The following is a 24,730-nucleotide window of genomic DNA, read 5'->3' on the forward strand; positions in this document are numbered from 1 at the left end:
AACTTGGAGCATATATTCACACTTTGATGCTATTTTCTTTAAAGGCTTGCCGTGGTCCCTGGGTCAGGCCAGTAACCTTTACTCCCAGCATGCCCTCCCGTCGTGGAGTTGTGGCAGCAGGTTTGGCACTAGTTCTGTATCCCAACTTTACCATTGTTCCCAGGCCATATCTTGGTATTGGTTCTTGGAAAAGCAGGGCCTCTGCTTCTGAAAGGCAGATGCTTTCCCCAAAGATAGTTATTACTTTACTTTTGTAAGGAGGAGTAACTGTTAATTCTGGATGGGGGGGGGGGGGGGGTATTTTATGACTTCACTGCCTCTTGTGTAATCTATATACATCATCATTATTTTTTTTTTTTTTGTTTTTTTTTTTTTTTTTTTTTTTCCTAGAAACCCGAGCGGGATGAGTGGTCCAGTGGCTTGGAAGCCATGAACAGTGCACTAGAACTGGAGAAAAATATAAACCAAAGTGTCCTAGATCTCCATAAAATGGCCTCTGACAAAAGTGATCCTCATGTAAGTATCTATGCAGTATACTAACAAAGTGGCATATACTGTGAAGCAGTTGTATATCAGCTGTCCCTTTCCACAATGAGGTATTTTGATGTGTAATGTTTGTGTACTAATCTGCATAGCGACACTGCTCTAGTTCCCAGCAGTTGGTGCTAAAATGTGGAGGCAGGCACTAAATCAAAAGCTGAAGAAAAACACCCCAAAGCATGCTTTTATTTTTTGAGGATTACTATAGACTTGGGATAGATCAAACCAAGAACAAGGTTGTCCACACACTTGGAGAACTCCCATGTAATTCCTTAATGGGTGTTATGCCACCCTCTACCCTATTCTAAGCCAGATGCTCTTAATTTGAGGCATATTAAACTAGTGGACAATATAGTGAAGCTCTTGTATTGGACACTTGGCTTGCTCTTATCCAGTTAGTAGTTCAAGGTGGGGGTGCATGCATACTACTGACCACCTCATTTCGGTGTCTGAAATGGCTTTTCATGCCTCCAACCCTGTTTTCAAATGGGTAGCATTTCTCTGCAGCAGTTCTGCTTTCATACAACAGTTCTCATTTGGTTGAGTCGTGCAGCATATGTGGCTAAAGCATATCCAGCGAAAAAGCTCTTGATAAACTTATTTGGCGACTCCAGACTGGATACTAAAAACTCTAGTAATTCAGTAGTACTAAATCTAGTTAATACCAAAAAAATTACCGCCGTAGGAGGAAGGATTGGTATGCATTGGTTAACTATAGCCAAGAAAGTAACGTGTAGTCTAAAGGAATTTTGCATGTTCTAGAAACTGCAGTAGACTTGTCAACATGATTCTTATAATTAAATGTAAATGGTCTTGGCAAGACACAAAATAGTCTATATGTAGAGTACAAATGGCTGTTACTGGAGACATTTGGAAATAACAGAGCATGTGAATTTGAAAGGTTTTCAGGATGGTTATTCAATGGAGTATTTAGGACAGAGGAAAGTGGGAGTACTTAATTGCAAGAGGAGCTCCAGTGAGACGATAAGGGGCTACTGGCAAGAGAAGAACTGCATCGGAATTTACCAGCTCATACTGCTATAATGCCACTTATAAATTCTGGGAGAAATCTGCTTTCAGGAGGGAATGTTTGTACTGGAATCTGATTTGTAGTAGTGAGTATCTGGGGACCAAGAAGGGAAAATCTAACAAAGGTAGAATTTTGAAGAAATTCACAAATTTTTGGCATGGAAGAGCTGAATTCTGTAGTAGAGTGAATATGTATTCCCAATATACAAAAACTGGGCTAGGCTAGACAGAACTTGTATACCAGGAATATGTGCAATTAATTGATCACATGCCAATTAAAAATGCATGGCAATGAACCACAAAATGGGTGGGAAAAACACAGATTTCTCCTCTGGAAAAAGGAATTTAATAAACTGGTAATGGGAATTCGGGACTTGGAGCTATTATCTAAGGAGTGTGGTAAAATTTAAAGTGGGGTTTAAAAATAGGGTGGAAATGAGACTGAGGGATTAACAAGGCTAATTGTACTTTAACAACGATTTACCTTGATGCCAGAGTTCAGAAAGACCTAACTCCAGAGCACAAACTTGGCACAACTTTGGCAACAAAGTAGAAAGGGTAGCAGCCAAGTTTGGGGAGCATATAACAAGATAAAAGCCTTTAGAGGCATTAGAAATATTTTGGAAGTGTTATGAATCTAAACAGAAATGTGGAAATCAAAGGTATAAATGGTAATGTGTATGGAATTCCAAGTTGGAGGTAGATGAGGCTCAATTACTAACAGGATAGGAGATAAGTGGTGGTAACAACCAATCAACAGGAAAGTCCTGAGGAATAGATGGTATTCCTGCAGAGGTTTGGAAACTGGGATGGGGGAAACAAAATCATGAGAGGAAGCAGTAACATCCAGAAAGTGGTGGTGGCAATAATACCAACTAGGGTAAAGACTCCTCAACTCCAGTGTTAAAGCAGGCCCGTTTCAATTCTAAAAGCCTGATAGTCTAATGGCCAAAAGAACAGCAATGGTGCAAAATTGATGTGGCTTATGTTTTATGGAGGGGAGATCTACAGAAGGAGAATGCAAGTGCCACTGGTGGTAGGTCTTATTTTATTTTACATTTGTTTACAGGGAAAGTCCGAACACAAGTGCTGTTCCAGCAGAGGTCTGGGGAGAAGAGCTCAACATCAATAGATAAGGTTGAGTACAAACAAGTATACACAATCATAAGATTATTAATGTAGGATCTTTTTGGAGACAAATGAGCACACCATGTTCCTAATAGGTGATGTACGAAGATACAAAACTGGTCATCTCAAAACTGGTGTAACCAGTCAGGAGGAGAAGGTAACCTCACACAACACAATTCCAGTATCACATAGTCCCACCACATCAGCGAACCAAACACATAAATACACAAAAAACATACTCGGAGGCTCTAAATAAAAATCTACCTAAGCAACAGAGACCTCCAAAGCAGACATCCAAGCAAACACTACCTCAAAACACACACAACACAACCCACAAAGTCAGTGTGCCAAGCAGCCACAGCCCTTAAGGCTGAAAAACACACCTGATACTCTTGTTATAGGTGACTCTATTGTCAGACACACTGACGTCCCGCTCACCATGCTGAATAAAAAGGTCACAGTGAGCTGCCTGTCTGGTGCTAGGATCAGACACAACGCAAGCACTCGGGTCACTCCAAAGCAAATACAAATATGACTGTCATTGTACGTGCTGGTGTGAATGACCTGAGACATACCTCCCTAGACTACATGAAACGAGACATAGAGGAGCTCTCTGATCATGTAGCCCAGGCTGGTATGACCCTGACCTTGAGCAGCATCTTACCCTCACCTAGAATGATGCAACAGTACAAAGTCAAAATGATCGATTTTAACAATTGGCTAAAATTTTGGTGTCATTCAAAGGGGATCCAGTATCTGTCAGCCTGGGATGACATGCTCGATAAGCCACGTTACTTTGCTAGGGACGGTTTGCACCTGTCACCACTGGGCTTTCGGATATTGGCAAAGGCTCTTGCCACCCCCATAGTGCCTTTTTTAGGCAAGGCTCAAAAGTCAAACCCACCCCCATAGACAGCACAAGGAACAAGAAACTAAGGGTAATGCTGCTGAACGCCAGAAGTCTTAACCTCAAGATGCACGCACTCTAAGCTCTCCTCAGTATGGAGAACATGGATATCTGTGCAGTGACAGAAACCTGGTTCAAGGCTCCAGAGAGCACCCCAGCACTGCCAGGCTATACCTCATATCATGCTTTTCGGCCCCAAAACCTGGACCGAACCACAAAAGGAGGGTGAGTTTCCATATTTATCAAAGAGATCCACACCTCCAGGTTAGTGGCATTGCACGAAGTATCAGAGACCATCCATGTGCAACTAACAGTGGGCAAGACTGCTTTTCAGTTTATAGCATCCTACAGACCACCCTCTGTCAGGAATCCCATTCAGCTTTCCTGAAAACCTTGGAGAACATTAAGATCTCTCCGAACACCATTATATTGGGCGACTTCAACTACCCAAACATTGACTTGAAGCACTACTCAAGCCCCAGCACCTTAGCCCAAAGATTCCTGGAAATTATAAACTCAAATGCTATGGAACAACTAGTCACCACTCCCACAAGAGGAGACAACATACTAGACCTGATCATTACCAACATGGGGACTCTATGCTCCACAACAACATACTAGACCTGATCATTACCAACATGGGGACTCTATGCTCCACACCAGAAGTATATCCCTCATTGGTAAGATCAGACCAGAAATTAATCTACCATAAATTAATTTCACTGGATGTCCACATCCCGACCCCACCCCCAGCCCAGAAAACCACAGTGAAAAACTTCTCAAAAGCAAACTTCTCAAAACCGAAGTGGAATCCTTCAAGGCCCCAGGACCAGTGGAAACTACAGCCCAAACTGCAGAATCCTATATAAATGCATTCTACGGACATCTCCAGGAATGCATGGATCATGCTATCCCAAACAAAACCAAGACCCAATCATCCAAAGGCAGACGTCCAGTCTGGTGGACCCCTGCCATAAATAAACTGTACAACAGAAGGAGGAAGCTACTACATGATAGAGCAAAATCCCTAATAGGGAAGGCATCTCTGATCAGTACTAGCAAAAAATTACTATCCCTCAAAATCCTCCAAGGCCAGCTTCGAGAGAGAAATTGCACAGGACACCAAAGACAATCATAAGGCTTTTTTCAGTTATGTTAGAAACCTGGGATGAACTCCCAGACTTGCTCTGAGTTGATTCTAAACAACAAAAAATACACTGAACCCACAGACATTGCCAATATCCTGGCAGACTGGTTCAGTGCAAACTTCTCCACCCCCTCCCCCCCCCCCCCCCAAAAGAGCAAGTATCTATCCCAGCAGAGGGCTGCCTCCCAAACATCTCGGATGCTCAGGTGAAGGCTGCCCTCTCCAAAGCAAAAACACTGCTTCCATGGGACCAGATGGCGTCCCAGGTTGCGTCCTACATCAACTACAAGAGGAACTAATCCCTCAAATAAAACAGCTATACAATCTCAGCCTCACTACAGGATATGTGCCCACAGAATGGCGTACAGCAACAGTGGTCCCACTCCACAAAGGTGGAGCCTCTACGGACCCCATCGCCCCATAAGCCTGACTAGCTTAGTCTGCAAGGCTATGGAGAGAATCATCATGGAGCTCATAAACAAAGACATTGGGGACCTACAGACACTAGATCCTACCCAGTTTGGCTTTGTCAAGGGCAGATACTGTCTTTTGAACCTGGTTGACTTCTTTGAAACAGTCACCAAAGCCATAGATGAAGGGAAGGTAGTCCACACAGCCTATCTGGACCTTGCAAAGGCATTTGACACAATACCCCACTCGGGCATCATAGATAAGCTATCCAGCTTAAATATAAACCCCTATGTTACAAGATGGGTTGCAAACTGGCTCAGACAGAACCCACAGAGTGAGAGTTGCTGGAGCCATGTCAGACTCGAAACTGTCAAGTGGCGTCCCACAGGGTTCTGTTCTGGGACCACTCTTGTTCGGTATATACTTTTCCGAGGTACAAGCAAACGTGGGAGGACTATGGCTCACCAAGTTCACAGACTACTGCAAACTGGGCGCCATAATCAACTCTCCAGCTGACACAAACATCCTTCAAAAAGGTCTCAGACAGAACTGGTGCCAGTGCCATGGTTTAAAGCTAAATGCCAAAAAATGTATATTCATACCCTTTGGCAAAAAACAATGTGACCACAAATTACCACATGGGCGGAAACCCATTAAGTACAGAAAAAGTTATTAGGGACCTGGGGACCCAAGTTGATAGCAATCTCTCCTTTGAAAACCACATTGCCAAAGTGGTTAGAAAGACCTTCTACATAGCCCACCTCATCATGAAGGGTTTCACATCTAGATCAAGAGAAGTAATCGTGCCCCTTTATTCATCCCTCATCAGGCCCATCATAGAATACAATGCCCCTTTTGGGATGTACCTTACCCGGCACCTGCAGCAATTGGAAAGACCCCAAAAGTATCTCACCAAGAGGATCAAGGGTGTCAAACAAATGCCATATGCTGCTCTATTAAAAAAAAACGCTCTACTCAGTTGCATATCGCCTACTTCGAGGTGATCTATGCCTGACATACAAAGCTATGTCAAATCCAGAATTAATGGACATGCTCCACCTCAGTAAATCTAAATCCCTTAGAGCCACACGCTCGAGGGACTTGATCCTCAGCACAGAAATAAATTGAACTTGCTGGAGGGACAGGTTCATAACCCAGAGGCTCCCTTCGCTCTGGAATAGAATTCCAGTTCATGTGAGGCAGAGCACCTCACTGAATCTCTTAAAGAAGAATCTCTAAGTGGATGGGGGATCGTAGGTTTGTCCCAGGGATTACTCCCCATGTCACTATTAAACAGAGGCACAGTAAACTAAACCTTAAGGGCACAGTATACTCAAATCAAGGGGTGGCGAAAGCCATACAGAATCGGGCTAGGCTTATAATTGCCCCAGGGCAGATAGCCCAGTATGAACCTATAAACTGATTACCTGATGTAAGTATTTAAGTGTATGACATTCAGGCTGTAGGTTGATCACAAATGAAACATTCTTGGTAAGCATAGAATATAGTATACAATTTACCAACATATTGTATGTTTGCATGGCATTGGGTTGGGTGGGTTGCAGAGTTAAGGTTGGAAGGTAAATGCTAGGAAAAAAGATCTGGGATTGGTGCAGGAGCATAGCCATGTAGTAGTTTTTGGTGCCCTTTTGAAATGGGGTAAATTGGTATTGTAACTTGAGGCAGCTTGTTCTAGGTTTTGGCTATGAAGCTGGAGAAAATGAGTCTTTGGCAGTTTTGGATTTGATTACACTTGATGCAGAAAATCCCAGCTTACTATCAAATGCTTGCAGGGCAATGGAAGCTTTTCATTACCAGAAAGTTAAGGTTGATTTTTGGGAAGATATGCAGGATCAGAAGTGGATGGGTTGCTTTGTATTGAGCAGAACTGAGCAGGGTTCATTCCTCTAGCTGCATTATATTTGGAACAATTGGCAAAATAAGGGACCCAAAACTTCAAGGATACATAGGTACTAGGCTATTGGCCCTGGGGCCTATACAAGCCCAGCCAAAAAGGTACCCTGGCTTTTGCCACCCAAGAAAATTATTTTCCTGTGCCACTGTCGAGCAGAGCCACAGAGTATAGTAGTTGAAAAGCCCACTTTAAGGTGATACTTTAAAAGACAGAAAAGGACAGTTCAGTGTGGAATATTGGGACAGTTTCAAGTCATTTTGGGATTCAAAATACCAAAACCAAGGCAATAGCTCTAAACTTTGTACCCACATGCAAAGTGGTGCAGCAGTATCCATATTTGAGTACACTGAAATTAATTGCTTGGTAGTATGGATTAAAAGATTATACTCTTGACATGTCATTACCTGTCAGACTGTCTTTGCTATAAATACGTTGTTTTTTCCCTCTGAAATGCTAGATTATACTTTGTTTTTTTTATATTATGTGAAATTTTGCTTGTTTGACTATATGGAGCCTTCCTTGTGATATTATACTCTTGACATAGGTCATTTCTCCTGTTGAACTGTCTTTGCGGGAAGAGACTAAATGAAATATGATGCAGAAACTGAAATTGGGAAGCTTTGTTTTATGAATATCGGGCTACAAGCAAGCGAAATGTTTTGGTCCCTGTAGTGTTTTATATACAAGTCGGGCTCTACTTTTATCCAGCAGAGTTGCAGATGGCAATTAACAGCTTAACATTTATCAGGGGGAGAATGGCAAGAGTTTAGTGGGATAAGCTGATTGTTCCAAGAGAACAAGCTGGTTTAGGATTACATGTGTCATTCTGATTATATCCCGTCAAAATGAGGTAAGGCTCTTGTACATAGCACAAGCAGAAAGCTACAGTTCAAAGTGGAAAGGGATGATGAAATGTGGGAAGCATGAAATGGGAGACCTGAGATTTTGGATTCAGGTTAAGGATGAGTATTTTTAAAGTAGCAAAGTCTAAGGCAACAGGGGCCAGGGTATTGGGAGCAAATATTTCACTAAGTGGCATGCCAGCACTGGTAGAATTCATCTAGAACAGAAGCTGCTGTTAAAGGGATTAGTAGGGTGTATAAAATAGAGCATATTTTGCATAATGGAATTGGAGGTTAGAAAGAATTGGGAAGAGTGGATAAGCAATTCAAATAAACATTGGTGGGGCAGTCTCCCAAATGCGCAACAGTCTAGAAGACTTTGTATCTTTGCTTGGAAGTGTATATGTAGGTAAGGTAACTTGACTCCTGAATTTTTCCTTGAGTAGATGGCGAATGCTGGTGATAGGGAAGAAAGAGGCAATAACACTTGTTTGGGGAGTGTAATGAGTTTGCAGACTTGGTTTAATCAAATGCTGAGTTGGCAGACTTGGTTTAATCAAATGCTGGGTGAGCAAATGTAACTAGATTTTGAGTTGCAATGCAGAAAGAATATTGCCTAGACGGGCCTTTGAGTCCTTATGGTGGCTGCCAAAAAAGCACTTGCTGGAAAATGGCAATGGGGCTAAACCAACAAGTATAGCAACAAAACTGAAAATGGTACCTTCAGAAAAGGGAAGGAGTAAATTACTTGGAAATGTGGAGGAATGAAGTTTAAAAAAGGGCAGGATTTGAATGAGCTGTGCAATGTTTGACTGGATAGTGTTCAAGTCAGTGGTTTAATGTATGATTGCTTGTGTGTTTTTAAAAATAACCATCTTTGAAATGTATTTCCTTCCTAGCTTTGTGATTTCCTGGACTCCCACTGCCTAGGTGAAAAGGTGGAGACGATAAAGAAGTTGGGTGACTACATAACTAACCTGAGGCGTGTTGATGCTGCCCAGAATGGAATGGGAGAGTACCTATTTGACAAGCACACTTTGGGTGATAGCTAAAATTTCCTTTGTGGATTTGTCTGTGGTTAACATTGACAGTTTTTTGTGCAGTAGACTATCCTTTGTGTAAAATAAACCTCTTAACAATGTGTGTGCTTTTTCAGCTATGGGCATGTTACTTGCAACTGCTGACTGAAGAGTTTCATAAGTGAGGTGGAGCTTTTGTCCAAGTGGTACCCACATGATCTGAAGTTGCGTTTTGGCAAAACACTCGCCATCCTGTATGGCATGTACTGCTAATGTGTAATCTGTTTTACAGGGATTTAATGGCCACAGTTTTTTTTGATATTTTTATAATGGCTGAATGTAAAGCCTTGTGATATATTGAAGCCGGATTAATTTTATTTCAGATCTTCATTTGCAGTGTTCCAAGTCTGTGCAGGTGACCCAATTACATGTGTTGCAGATGGGCATGTCTGCAAAAACTTGGCTAAATCTGCCACATAGGCACAGGAGAGTATGCTGATATGCCAAACATGGCATAAGAGACTGGAGAGTCAAACTGCTGATTAAGGAACGGAGTATATGGGTAGATCAGCTTGAAGTGAATTGGTTAATACCTATAGAACTATAGGCTGTATAAAGTCTGAAATTGGAAGTGAAGTCCTTGACTACATTAGACCCAGACATGTCGAATAACGCAACCTTTAAAAAGCATGGTAAACTGGAAAGAGTAATGGATGTGAGTTTATGAAGACTAAAAATCTGAACCTGTACAGTCTGATATTTAAGAGGAGACCTTTTATTTGGGTATAGAGGGAGTTTAGATAACTAAATATTTGAGGTGGTCTTCCTATAGAGAACCTGTAGGAATGAAGTCTACAAATTGGTCCTGAGAGCAACTGATGCATGGAATAGACCGAAATTACATTGGGGCAAGTACTAGCTTAGATGCAAGAACAGTCTGGACAATACGGGAGCAGCTGTTCAGTGTACTTGCAGGCTAGAAGGGTGTTGCCCATGCTTCAGTGTATGATGCAACTGAACACTAAGCATGGCTTTATTAGCCTGGAATGTATGCAACTGATAAAGCAATGTAGCTGAAACGGTCCTTAAGGAGACACGTTCATATATTCCATGAGCCATTACAGCAGGAAGGTATGGGAGTGAAACTAACTTGGCTGTTCTTTTTACTGAGTGGTTTGACTTTAACTTTAGTGTACTTTGCATTCTGCATCACTCTTGCACCTAATGGCGAGTCTGTTCTCTAACAGAAATAATGCCAGCAGGTTTTTAACTAACATTCCCAAACTGAAGTACCTCCCCATTCCACAAGCTACTGCAGCACCAAGTCCACCCATCACTTGCTGTTATTGGTTGTGTGAGAACCTCATTTGTAGAAAAGCTGACCTTTTTTTTAAACGTTTAAAAGGTTTTGACTCTTTGGCACTTAGACCCTGCTTATGAAATACTTGTACAAGGCTGTGAGCTCCCTGTCCAAGGCTGTGAGCTCCCTGTCCAAGATGCCCACTGGTTCAGATTGTGGGTATCCCCAAGCAATATTGGCTCCTTTTCAGGAGCTCCAATTCTTTGCTGTATTTAAACAGTCTGCACCTAGTCTCCCAGGTCGTCTTTAACTGTACTAGGGTTAGCATTCTATACCAAGGCCAGCACTTCAGGGTTAACCCAGGTGTGTAGCCTTTTCCTGCTTTTGGCAGGAGGGGTTCTCTGTTATCTGAAGCCAGTGAATATCTTGACTGCTAAAATTACTCATACAAATTGAATTGGTCCTGGTATAAAGGATGTTGGCTGGTAGCCAAGCAGTGTTCTGTTGTCCTCTTGTTTGCATCTGAGATGGCCAACGTCTTTCTCTGGCATAGAAACCCCCGACAGGATATGATCCAATTTTTTTTTTGAGGGGGGGTGCTGGATGCAAATGTTGGGCCTATTATGTGGGAGGGAGGGGATGCTATTTCAATGATCCCAGTCATTAAGCAAGTAAAGGGTTTAGCATGATATGGGGGTGAGTTTTTCTCTGCCGGGCTGATTCCTTTGTATAGAATTGTGAGCATGCTAGGGACCCTAAGGGGGCATAACGAGGCCTTCTATGATGCCCTTTGGTACCAAAAGCTGGGATTGCAGCCAAGTAAAATTGTCTGCCTGAAACTCGTTGCTCTGTAAAGAGCAAATGTCAGCAGGCTGACAGTGGTGAACAGTGGGAAAACAAGACTGGACCTTGCATGTCCAGCCCAAACTATGTAGCTCTTGACTGGTGGCTACATGGGCAACACCTTACAGTGGCTCCTTTTTAGATGCACTTTCAATACTCAACTGTCATACTGGCTCAACCTGCAGATGAACCCTTTCTAGTAGGGTGATCTCAGCCTGTCTGGAGCCTTCTATCAGGATGCCTACAGAAAAGTGTCCTTTCTCCCCAGTGAGTGGGCAGTTTGTCACCTTGACACTACCACTAGATGCTGGTCCCTTTATCAGCCTACTCTGCTTTTTAGCGGTCTTTAAAGGCTCAACATCCAGAGCAGTGGACACAAGCAGATGCCTACCTTTAACTATGCAGTGATTAAATTGCTTCAGATTTAAACCTGTTCCAGCATATGAGGATGTAGCATTTCTGAATGGCTGCTCTCCCAGGTCTTTACTATCTTTAATGGCTGACAATGTATCCCCTAAAAGAATGCAGCTTATCCTAGCACTGCTGTACATGCATGACTGGACTTCACGGGCAAAGGGCAACTGCGACCAAAGTGCACAAAATTAGTAACTCTTGAAGACTCAGTGGAGCCAATTTCAGATGAGAACCAAAAGGCAGCAGAGACGAAAAAAATGGCAAATTCCTGGTCACAGGACAGAATGCAGGGGGTTTTAAACTTCAGGAGGCTGAGGCAATCTACTTGCCTAAACCAGGAATTTTGGAGGCCATTTCCAGCCAGATGCTGTGTAATAGAGGGGAAGGCCTGCAACTCCTTCCTATTGACGTCCCCTCTGTCAGCAATGGGTTAAGGACCAGTGATAGCCAAACTCTACCTTAACCTCCAAACTAAATCCCTAAAGGTGGAGGTGCTCTGCCTCCTACTGTATGCAACAGTGCCTACCTGTCCAGAAAAGGTTAGACTGGCCTTTGTGGCTAGAGGCCATCTGGCCCACACCCCACCCCAAGGAACCTCTTACTGTCAACAGTGCAGTCTGTCCTTGCCTATCAAATGGAGAGGTCTCTACCTCAAATTCTGCTTTACCCAGTTTGGAGTTCCTATACTTCTGTGCAGGTGCCACTTGCCACCTCTGGAAATTACCTCCAGTGTGCATGTGTTTGGTAGCTGCTCACCAGAGTGCAGGAACCGTATTCCCCTTAATAGGTGACTGAGCTATTTCGGTTGGGCCTTGACTGACTCCTTGGAGTGTTTGGCCATTTCTAGGGATTGGCATAAATGCTGGGCACCATCCCCAGAGTATGAATACCAATTCACATCTTGCCTGAAAGGCCACTGCCTTAGTGAGACTAACATGGGCAAAGTGTAAATTAAAAAACTGGCCTCATATTGAGCACATACTAGTTGCTCAGACTAATTACAAAATTAGTACCACAATATCAGAACTCCCACAGGACATAGCTCAAGCAACCTCCTTCCAAGACTTCTGGTAACTATTGGTTCTCTTAATCATCCTTGAGTTCATAGGCATTTGCTAGGCTGTTGGTCTGAGCTTTAGAAGCCTAGCTTTGCATTTCCATGAAATGTGGCTCTTGTAATTTAGTACATGATACAGCTGGGCAGAATGTTGTAAGCTACCCCAGTTTGTAAATGGAAATGTGCTAAAGTGGGGTGAATTAATTTGTCCAGGTTGTCAGCTGACTTGGTCCAGCTGGGCAAAGACTTCAGCAGAGGCCCAGGGAGGCTAGTTGCAATTGTACTGCCCGATATCTTACAATATATACTGGATTAAGCTTAACTACATGAGCATAACATTTGCCTCCTGCAAACTCCTAACTAGGAACCCACAAAAGTATACAAACAAAATACTGATGAGCAAATCCACCAGGGTAAGCGGAAGTCGCGAAGTTAAACTTTTTCACTGAAGACCTTTGCTTACTCTTCTTTAGTATAGAAATGTGTTGAACAGAACACCTCCACATTAGTACATTACACCAATGAGAAGTACATGCATAACTAATCATCCAAACCTTTTAAGAGCCCCAACAGTGTATACAATTTCCTGGAAAGCTACACTAAATGCAATGTAATAAGTATGAAAATGAATATACAATACAAAATGAGGAACTGTTGAAAATCTAAATCGCTTGCTGTCATGAATTCAAATCTCTAATTTGAGCATACTGCTTATTTGAAATATCAAGACCAGGTTGAAAGTCTGAGCTGCCAGTTGGTCTCCCAGAACTCCAACAATATTTAGGATTTTCTCCTCAGATTTTATTGCACATATTAAACTTTTTTAAATTTAATAAAAGCAAGCTGCATACAGCAGAAGTGTCTTATTTTCTAGTGACAATGTTCAGAGCTCTGTCCTTTAAATTTTTTGAATATTTTTTTTCCCAGTGTGAAAGGCCGGGCAAGGAAATGTGTTGCTATACTACCATACTCATTTCTCTTCTACAGGGAGAAGTCATGTTGGACCCCCTCAAAAGAAATGTAAGGTCCTTTGTGAATAAGTGTAGCTTTTGCAATGACTGCATTTTGCCATACAACTGTTTACCATGGAGTGGATGTGGTTGACTAACACCAATAAATTCTTGGTTTTTGCCTCTACTAAATACTACTTGGGAACCTCTTCCCAACTTGACAAAAATTGAATTTCAGTTCTTGTAATGTTTTCATGCTTCAGGGAATCACTGGCAAAAGGTAAAATAGATTTTGGACTAAGATGTGGTTTGGAATTGTCTGGTAGAGGTCTTCCCTGAAGTTAGCGTTGCATAATAGGGGTCCGAACTTAGTTCTTCCATTAACCACTTTAATGCTGACAAACTAGTAAGGTAGCCTATGCACCAAGTAGTGATCAAATGGTTGATCAAAGTTTGTTCGCACTAATCTGGATGGACCATTTGACTTATTACCTTTCTTTCAAAATATAATAAGGATTGGAAAAGCTTTTCTCCCTGAGAGGGAATTCATCGATGTTGCTTTTACAATACTGACATCTAAATAGTCAGTATTGTCATACCTCATCTGGTATGTTAATGACAAATTCAGTGGCTGTATCAAAAACCTTATACTCCTACCATTGTGTAGGGGGTTCCTTTCCATACAAGAATTTCATCAGAAATCAAAGTGCACTACCAGAAATCTAAACTGATAAGATATAAAAATTAAAATTCGGAAATCTAAACAATAAGATATAAATACCTGTCCCCATGGCAACTGAAAACTCTAGTTTAAATCCATTCAAAAAACCTTTCCACTTTATCTGTAAATCGGATTCCTTCTGATTTAACAGTGGCCAAAAATGTTTATACCAATCAAATGGGGAAGAACTAAAATTACATTCACTATGGTGAACCAGTAATCATTTTCAAATAGAACCTAAAGTTTTCCAGAAGTTGCCATGAATCTTTATCCTTTAAATCTGTTTCTTACAGGTCACATCTATAAAAATGGGTAAAGGTTTGTTCTTGGACATTCTGTTGGCTACTATGGGTCTAAAAGGTGGATTTGGGGTATTGTGAATTAAGAATCCTAAAAATAGATTAAGGTGGACAATCCAGTCAAAGTTGCAAGTTTGTAACGAATACCCCTAGACGCAATGGATCCAACACTTATTTGCTGTAAGATGTTTCATTTTTAGAAACCCTGATGTACATTTGTCTGCCAACACTTCTGACATCTTGTTAGAATAGTCAAGAGTCCATAACTACACCCCCTTGTCTGATTCCATTATTTTAAGGGTTCTGTTTTTGACTAATGTCTCCCGCTCATTGGGTGTCTGGAAAAACAAGCATGATTGGCCCAAATCTAAATCCTTCATATAAAATTTTCAAAGGCTGCAACCATAGGGTTAATTGGGGGGGGGGGTCAAAACATGAATGCAATTCATCAAAAGATGAAGTGCTGCCAAAGAAACACAAATGAAGTGATCTAATGTATAACGAACCTTAATATCCAAGTTAAAGGATGGAACAAAATTGTGACACCTCTTAAAACAGGTCACAGAATCTGAAAAATGTCTCTAAAATTAGTGTCCACCTCAACAGTAATTGTATTAAATGAATCCCTATCAAATGTGGCCATCTCATTCTCCCCTTCCCCTTTAAGCATTTTGTTTGCAAGTGTGGCACCCCGAAGATGTTGGGGAGGATATTCTCTGATAGCATCACTAAAGGGGAATCGAATGGTAGATGGTCATAATTTTCTGTCCCAAGATGAACATGTGTTGGGGATGAAGATCCAAAGAATCTAAACCAATACCATTAAAAGGTTTCTGGTATGCTTTGTCAATGTTATTGAATCTTGATTGTCCAAGTTTATTGCATTTGTTGTAACTTGCATTAATTTGTCGATCCTAGTAAAAATTGTAATGCTAAATGTAAGCTGAAAGCTTCATTGGTAAAAGTGATTCAGTACCTTAATATATCCTTTTCACTGCAGTATCCTTTTACAGTAAGGATCCTCTCCAAAGGGCAGCCTAACTTCCAGCTGGTATGCCAAAATGCTTAGGTTGCTTTAAAATACTTTCCATGTCTCGTGTATGCTCCCTGCATGTAGCAAAGGGCAAAAATGTGATGTCAGGATGTACCATCCTCTGCTTCTGCTGCCTGGCCAAAGGCCATTGTTCAGTCTGAATGCTTGCTTTGTTGCTGGTTTACAACGCTGTTTGAGAAGTGCCCTGTTGGGACGTTTTGCTCCGATTTTCCTTTTGTTTCTTGTGGGGTTTCATGTTATCCAGAAAGGGTAAATGCCAGTGTGGGGGATTCCCCATAAAGACAGTCATGAGCAGTGCTTTCCACAACCATGGCGCCTGTTCCATTTGTAAGGCTTTCGTCCCAAAGATTCTCCATAGTCTGCTTTCCTCTTTGGCCTTGTATTTGGAGAACAGCGTGTCAAGCTTTTAGTGAAAGACTATGGAGGAGACTTTCTGCTCTGAAGGTCTGTTTGTGAAGGTCAAGTCTGATTCTTCCACTGTACTGCTTCTGACTGTGTCTCCAAGGCTTGTGTAAGGCCAGAGGATGCCCAGCTTCTCAATTACTGCAACCACTTTGGGGCCGGCATGGATTTGACCTCTTGTGTCCTTTGAGGCTTTGCAGACCTCTTCCTCAGACAAGTCTGGGGGAACTGCGAATGATTACTGAAGGGCCTAGGGGTGTTCTCAGATTTTGGTTAGAGAGGAAGTTCTATGATTGTGGAATGTCTAGCATCTGAACCTTAAAGTTTTACAGGGCAGATGTTTTCTTGAACTAAAGACTGACCATGTTTCTACTCCTAAGGACTCTCTGAATGGTGAAGTTCCATCTTGGTGGGGAGGTTAATGCCCTTTTGACTTTGACACCTCCTCAAGGAATTTTAGTGGGATTGTGCTCAGGTTTCTGAGGTCCAGAATGAGTATTACAAGCTTCCGCAAATAGACTCTCCTAGACCACCTGCTGTCCTGTTTTGGCAGCCTTGTTGAATGCCTTTTCTAATGCACCTCAGGCTCCAGATTCCCAGACCACTGTCCTTTAAAAAAACAGTAGGTTTTACAGGGTGTCTGAGGATCTCAAATTTTGTTGAGATGTCCTGCTTGATTCCTCTGGTATCTGACAAGCCATCTCAATTACTGCTTCTGGTAGGACTGTGGAAAGGCTAGGTAAGGTGGCTTATACCTCTGCTACCTTGGCTTTTAGGGCCGTTTACCAGACCCATATGTTGAGATATATTTTGGCTATTCTTTCTCAGGCCTGTCGGGTAATTTCTGACCTTCCTGATTCCTGAAACAAACTTCTGCAGTCTCTATGCTGGGAACTTCTCAGGTGGCTCCACATTCTGTGAAGTGGTTATGATGCAGCAGACTTCTTCCAGAGCTACTGCTTTTGGTTCTATATTGAGAGATATTCCTGGCTTTGGCTTCAACCTTTACATGGTATTAAGGTTAAGCTGATGAATGTTCCTATACATACACTTATTTGGTACAGCTGTTGCTGATTTTAAGTCCCTTCAGGAGAAGGACAAGGCCTTTCAGGACCTTTTTTTTTCTTCTGTGCCCAAGTTTCAAAGAAATTAGACTAATAAGCCAGCCTTTGTTTGTAGGCAGTCTCTCTTCTCCCAAGGGTAATAAGGGCCTCATTCCAAAAGTCCTGTTCAAAATACAACAGGATCCTCCCAAAATATTGCTGGTGACTTCCTTTTGGCCCAGGCAGCACTGCTTCCCTCCTGCATTTAGTAGAGCAATTGCCACAACTTACCTCACATGGGAGTATCTACTCGCACAAGACAAGGGATCTTCCATCCTTCCTTGTCACCTCTTTACCCAATACGTATGGGTATTAGGATTTTGATTCCATACAGACACCTTTTTTCTGAGAGCATGTTTAGGGTCCACCAGCAGGCCAGAAAGCCCACAAATAGGAAATCCTATTTATCCAAATAGAAGGTTTTCTGTTTGCCGTCTTTCTTGTAACCTGGATCCACTTTCAATGGATGTTCCTTTGGTTCTGTCTTGTCTGTAACTGCAGAATGCTGTGTTGGCTTATTCTTCTGTCAAGGCCTACTTATCAGGTCTCTGTCTGCCTTTAATCGCTTCTTTAGCTTCTAGAATTGAGGCTCAGCAGTGGTGTCCATCATACAAGACCTCCCCAGGAAGCCTGCCCCTCCTCCCTGGGATCTTGGTTTTGTTTTAGAAAAGTTGACCCAGGCTCTCTTTGACCCTGCAGCTTCAGCTTCCTTACAGCATCATGTACTTTTATTAGCCCTTGCATCTGCCAGACTGGTGTTAGAGCTTCAAGCCCTTATGGCTGGTCTTTTTTAGTTTCCCTTAAGGACAGGATGTGATTTCGTACTAATCCTTTTATGCCAAATGTGGTGAATGAGTTCCTAGTATATTTCCCACTTTTTTTCCTTCTCTGCAATCTGCTAGTGCGAAGGTGCTGCACACCTTGGATGTGCATAGACAGCTCCAATTTCACTTGGATAAGATTTAAGACTTCGTAAATCTAATCGGCTCTGTTTTTCCATCCTATATCCTTAGATCTTGCTGTTTCCAAGCAAACTTTCTCCCTGTATTTCTAAAGCCATTTCTTTGTTCTTCCCATGGCATGAGCCTTTCTAGTAAGGCTCATTCTAAAAGGGCTGTGGCTTCTGGTGCTTTTCCAAAGGGTTGGATACTAGCTCTGTTCTTGAAGCAGCTACCTGGTGATCTGTGCATATGTTTACCAAGCACTAAGTTGGATGTGATTTTCAGAGCTTTAGCTAGCTTTGCTACACCCATTTTTTATGGGTTCCTGGAGAGTTGTGCTGGTCCATTCCCCTCCCTCTTCCTGAGCTTTTTGCACTCCTTATTGTAAAGAATACTGCACAAGTGAAATGGAAGGACATAGTACATGTGTAAGCTCTTGCCATAATGATATCCTCTTCACTGTTGCAGTATTGACTCCCAACTCTCTGGTGCTTTGGTTACCTCCCCCCCCCCCCTTGGAGTGGTGTTCCTACTGGGGCTGGTACATTCAGATGTCACCTTTATGGCCTGTGCTAGACATGGAGCATACATGTGATGCATGGTGTACTGTAAAGCAGCCTACAGGCTTTGGTATACTGGACAGAAGTCAAGCTGCCCTTAGCAGGAAATCTCTATTGTAAATACTGCAACAGTGGAAAAAGACTTCTACCATTATGGTAAGATCTTGTATAACTGTACTAGTAGCACAGAATTGCAAATAAGCCGGTTTGGGTATTTTCAAAAGGCTCTTTGGTACAATACATCTCCAAATGTGTTGTGACAAATAGCCGTTTTCTAACTGGTCCCCCATTTTTCACAACACAAACTGCTTACAAAGGGGAAGGGGGATGAACAAAAATTTTTTTTATACAGTTTCATATAATATGATTATGGTTCATGAAAGTGTGGACAATTTTTCAGTTTAATTTTACTGAAACATTTTTCTGATTCAGTTACCTCTCCATTTAAGAGAGATTTCAATTTTGTTCTTCTTTTATTACTTGGATATTGTTGATGCTCTTACCCAGCTAAAACTGCACACCAGATCACTTATTTTGTGCATGTTCTTTGGCCACACCATCTTGTGATGAATTGCATTTAAAAACAAACTTGTGTTTTGCCCCAGTAAACCCCATGGTAGCAGCCTGTGAACAAGGATTTAGAAAGATTTGGGCCAATCATACTTAAGTTTTTTTTCCAATTTGATGCCCACGGAGAGGGGGCATTTTAGGTAGAATTGACAGAACCCTCCAAACAATTAAACCAAACAAGGTGGGGGTGTAGTTATGGACTCAGTTGATTATTCTATCAAGATGTTGAAGTGTTGGGAAGAAAAAACCTCAGGGTCTCTAAAAATGAAACTTCTCTTACAGTAAAATCGTTTTAACTTCATTGGATCTATACCTTCAAGGGTATACTAGATTTACAACCAAGTGGACAATCCTGTCATTTCATTTTATTTTTTTCAGGAATCCTAAAATTCAAAAAGTCCCTTAAATCCACCTTTTTCACCCAAACTAGCCACCCAAAGGTCAAATACCAAACCTTTACAAATTTTTGTAGATATGATCTGTAAAGATTCCAAAGGGTATGTTTTAAGAGATTCATGGCAAATTCTGGATAAACTTTGTTCCATTTGAAAATTGGTTATTGGTAATCTGAGTATGTAATTTGACTTTTCCCATTAGATTGGTACAGACTATTTTTGGTCACTCTGAATCGGAAGGAATCTCTCGGATTAAGACGAATTCTAAAAACTTCCATAAACAGCAACTTTTTTGAATGAGTTTTTTCACCATGTTTTTGGAGTGACCAAGGGAGCAGCCAATGCAGTCTTAACATTTTTGTAAAGAGAATTATATTTTTTTACATCGGATTGGTTTAGATTTGAAGTGGTGTACATTAGGTTTCTGAGTAACATCATGGAAAGGGACCCTGGACAAATGGTTAGAATTTATATTGTTGATACATCTACTGAATTTTTATTTACACACCAAATGAGGTATGACAGCATTGACTAGATGTCACTATTAGAAAATATGTTGATGAAATACCTGTAATATCTTTGTGGAGAACTTTGACAATTATCTACATTTTGATAGGTGTCAACCTTATTTTCAAAATAAAGGTGTAATCAATTTGTCCAGACAGATTTCTTTGACATTATTTGATCACACTATTTGGTGTACTTGGCTGTCCTAGCAGTTTGACAGGCATTAAGAAGAGGTTGGTGGAAGAACCAAGTTCTCACTCCCCTATTGTGCAATGATAACTTTTCAGAGGAGACATATAATTCCAAGGCATGTGAAAAATCATTTGTTCACTTTACCTTTTGCTGGTGCTTCCCATAAGTATGTGAACACTAAAAGATACTGAATGTTAAGTTGGGAGAAGTTCCACAAGTATTTTTTTAGTAGAGGCAGAAACCTCAAAAATTTGGGTTAATCAACCAATGCCTATGGTAAATAGTTGTAGCAAAATGCTGTTTTCACAAAGGACCTTGCATTTCTATTGAGGTGTTCAGGGTTCAACAGGACTTTTCCCTGTTCTGCAGAGGGAGTTGTGATTCTACTGTGGTAGTGTGTGTATAGCAGTGTGCATTTCTTGTCCTGCCTTTTACATTGAGAAAACCATTCAAAAATTAAAGGCCAGGATCTGAGAACACTTCTGACATTAAAAGGAATAAAAAATACACTGCTGTCTTCAAGCACAGTTTGGTTTGTATTAATTTTAAGAAGTTTGTGTTTTATTGTAGATTAAAGGCTGTGATTTTATTGTATATGTGCAATTTAATCTCTGGGGAGGGGGGATTCTAACATTTGATGGAGTTTAGAGATGAGCTGGCAACTCTGACTTGGTGTTCAGCTTGGTCTTTATGATATTTCAGTAAGCAATGTGCTCAAAATGAGCTTTTTATAACATTGCTAAGTCATTCAACCACTGTTTTATTCGGAGTAATTTTTAATTAATTTTCTTGTATATTCAGATTTTTATTGCAGTGCATTTAGCATAGTTCTATTTTCTAGGAATTAAGTTATTTTTAGAAAGTAAGTTATATATAAATCGGTTGGCTTTTTAAATTGAGTGCTTAACAGTTAATTATGCATGTACTTCTCATCTGATTGGCATAACGTTCCTATAAGAAGGGGTTTTGTTCAACATGTTGCTTATTCTGAAGTTCTTCATTATAGAACAGATTGGTGCAATAAAGTTTGTCACTTGGTGACTTCTGCTTGCACTGGTGGATTTGATAATTTGTCACTCATTGAACTAAGCAACCAGGATATAGGGCAAACTCCAAACACTGGGTCAGTTTGGATTCCTCTGGTAAATCATGCTTGCTCAACCTGCGCTGACTTTTTGAAGTTCCAAAGTATTGGAGGAGGGTAAATTTATTTCTGTACCTGGTCAAAGCTCTTGAGACCACACATTCTAAAAGTAGAAAAGCTAAATGAAATCCCTGTCACCCACTGGCTCACAAAAAGGACGCCGGAAACCATGGAAGTTCAACCCCATTGTCCAGTCGCCCATGGAATCAATCGCCCAAGATGCTCTGCTATGACTTCTCAGTTTAATTTCTAATTCCTAAGTAAAGAATGATTAAAGTTCATGAAATTAGTATAGTTTCAGTTGGCTGAAAGTGCTATTTGCAGCAACCCCAGTGTGCCTGGAATTGACTCCTGTAGTTCATATGGAGTTACATACCTAAATAGGACTTATCTTTTTTTAGACCTATTGAACTGTTTGGTGGGGAGTGTATCTTTCCACATTAGCCTTTTTTCTGCCTGAAAACTTTGACTGTTTCTGTATGTATGACACTAATCATGGACTGTAGCAATTTCTTCTGTTTGATATGTACACTGAAGTAAAGGCCAGCAAGTTTGCAGAATGGCTGCAAGCAGTTATTGAATCTCCAAAATCTTTGCCATCCTCCAGAAGGATTTGTTCCAAATTAACTGATGCCAAAATCTTGGGGCAAAAATGCATTATTTGGGAAATCAACTCTGAACTACCCCATTGACATTCAACTCCTAAAGGTTGACCTGATTTGGTAACTTATGTGCACAGTGATTTCTTCAAGCATCATGTGTCCATTATTGTAAGTACTATATTGCACAGCTTCCAAAGGGATTGCCTCAAGGCCTGCAAAAACTGCAAGCACTATTTGACTCTGTTGGGTGAGGAAAGAATCTTTTTTCTGAATTGCTTAAACTGATAAGAGGTGCTTTGTTTTACCTGCTCCATTCTTTTCTCTTTGCCTGGTGTTTTTAGTGTGTGGTAGACTGCACTTTTTGCATGTTTTCCCCCCTTCCATTGATTAGTTTCTTGAGTTATACTTGCACGTGTACTCTGTGGCTTTATCTTTTCTGATAAAACGTGGTCTGAAAAAAAATAAACACTGTTGGTGATTCCCTGTTGGCTGTTCTCACCAACCCTCCTATTCCTTTATCAATTTCATGTTTTAAGCTGACCCCCCTTACTGTAAATTGAGATGTATAAACTCATCCCTTCCTACACTATTTGAATTATTTGCCTTTTCTTGTGCTTATTTTGAAAGTGTATTTTGCCTGTTCTGTTATTTATACTGATTTCTTTATCTTACTATTTGGATAAAGTAATGTACTTTTACAGTCTAATTTTCTTATGTCTAATACAGGATTTTCCATCTAGTGACAGTGGGTGATAGCCTGGACTGTATAAGCTGGGGAAATAGAGATTCCTGCATGTATCTGTTAATCCGTTTACCTTATTTTAGTGCCTTTAAATTTTGCACAATTTAATGTGCTTTATTTCTGTAAAGTGAAATACTTTTATTGAATAATCACACTTTATAAGCCGTTCAAAATGCACTGCTGTTATCTTGCCCTTTCCTTAAGTTTGTTTTATTGAATCGTTACTAAGCTCTGGGCTTTTTAACTACTGTGTCTTTACATTATTGGCAGTAGGTGTTTTAGCTGATCTGTGAGTTGGGAAGCACATAAGGGCTCCAAGTATAGCTGTTTTATTGGTCAGAGGGCACAGTAGTCAGATTTCTAATGAAATGTTACATTTGCACATATGCTGCTGCCTGTGCCTTGCTTGTTTTCATTATATGGTGCCAATTATTTTTTCCATGTTAAAGTTGAATTTTCAGACTGCTATAAGGGCTGCTATTCTGCACCAAAATACATTGTATCTAGTGTTAATATTAGGCATCTGAGGTTCATTAACACTTGGGCTTCAAACCAGCCATTTTACATTAAGATCAAAGTGCACTCTGGTGGCAGGAGGGCACTGATTTCACCTGTCTGAGCTGGGAATTGCTGGTGAAAAGCTGAATGTGTGCTTACCTGATTGGCTTTAGGCCATAGAGTAAAACTTTTTTCTGATTGTATATAAACTTAATGTTTGTGAGAAGTTCTTCATGCAATGGCTGTTACTGGTGCCTTGTACAACATGCAATCACCAGAAGTGGAAATTTCCCTATCAGAAGCACCTTGGAACTTTACCTCAGTCCCATGTTACTCACTGGGCAAGTAGTTTGCATGGTGTACATCACTTAAAAACATTTAGTTATGACCATTTAGGTCTGCATTAAATTGCCCAGGACTGTTGTGGCTCGGAGCATCTGGTTTGGGCACTGGGTAGCATTGCTGATTAGGTTAGCTACAGATTAACACTAAGCACCCTTATCTGTTTACAAACAGCCTCTGCTATTATCCCTTGCAAGTACCCATTAGGACCTACAGCCATGGTTCCTGCTATCTTTGCCTCCAGCTTGGTGCAGATGGGCATTGTAATAGTTGCCTTATGTACCCTGATGACTACTTAATTCTCAGGCAGATGCAATGTGTGAGATGTAGTTGCACACTGACACTGGAGCCTAGACTTTTATACAGATACTAAAAGCAACAAACTGGGTGTCGGTACAGACCATTCACTGCACCCACAAAGGACCAAATGCATTCCTATGCGGAGGTGCTCGCATGTAATGTACCCAAACCTCAGGACTGTGCCTGAGAGGCCTTTCAGAAGCTTCACATCCCCACAGGAAAACTCCCATTGCAACACACCTACATTTCATTCTGTCTCATCTACCAGGCACATAAGATGAAACGCTCCACAACCCAATACTTTGCTCAGAGGCGACTTCATTGTGAGACACTGATGTTCTCTTACCAGGCCAGCTAAGGGAAAGGTTACAGCTAGCTGCCTGTTGGGGACCAGGATTCACTAGATCATGCAAGCACTTAAGTCACTTACCCCCAAGTACCAGTATGACTTGGTCATAGTCCATGTGAGTGCAAGTGATCTGAGATGTACATCCTTGGACTCTGAAGATGGCTTGAGCTCTCAGAATGTGTTGCATGCAAGTATGAGCCTATCATTGAGCAGCATTCTGCCATGGATTTTTGAAACCTTCCAGAATAACAAATGCTACTCGGATCAAGATGGTGTTACTGCTCAGTGGTAGATGTCTCTGCCAGAATCTGTACTGACTGGAAACTCTTCTCACTCTGGAGAATGTCAATGCCTGTGCAGTTAGTGAAATGTGGTTCAAAGCACTCCAGCAGTGCTTGGCTATAATGCCTTTCATGTTCTTGACCACACACTGAACATGAATGAGCTAAAGGTGTAGGTGTATCTATCTACATAAAGAAAAAGTACAGCTCAAGGCTGGTAAAACAA

At 41.2% G+C, this 24,730-nt stretch overlaps 1 protein-coding gene across 1 annotated transcript in view; it reads left to right on the forward strand.

Moving 5' to 3' along the window:
* Positions 1 to 9,060, forward strand: part of LOC122811504 (ferritin heavy chain B-like) — a 45,903-nt gene extending 36,843 nt beyond the window's left edge. Inside the window, exons 4-5 of the mRNA XM_044083379.1 lie at positions 391 to 516; positions 8,819 to 9,060. Of these exons, the coding sequence (XP_043939314.1) occupies positions 391 to 516; positions 8,819 to 8,971 (279 nt within the window). The 3' untranslated portion in view covers positions 8,972 to 9,060. The remainder of the gene's footprint in view (positions 1 to 390; positions 517 to 8,818) is intronic.
* Positions 9,061 to 24,730: the final 15,670 nt, after the last annotated feature.

The sequence above is a fragment of the Protopterus annectens genome, chromosome 9.part0 (genome assembly GCF_019279795.1).
Source record: "Protopterus annectens isolate FY-2018-M chromosome 9.part0, PAN1.0, whole genome shotgun sequence".
Taxonomy (NCBI): domain Eukaryota; kingdom Metazoa; phylum Chordata; order Ceratodontiformes; family Protopteridae; genus Protopterus; species Protopterus annectens.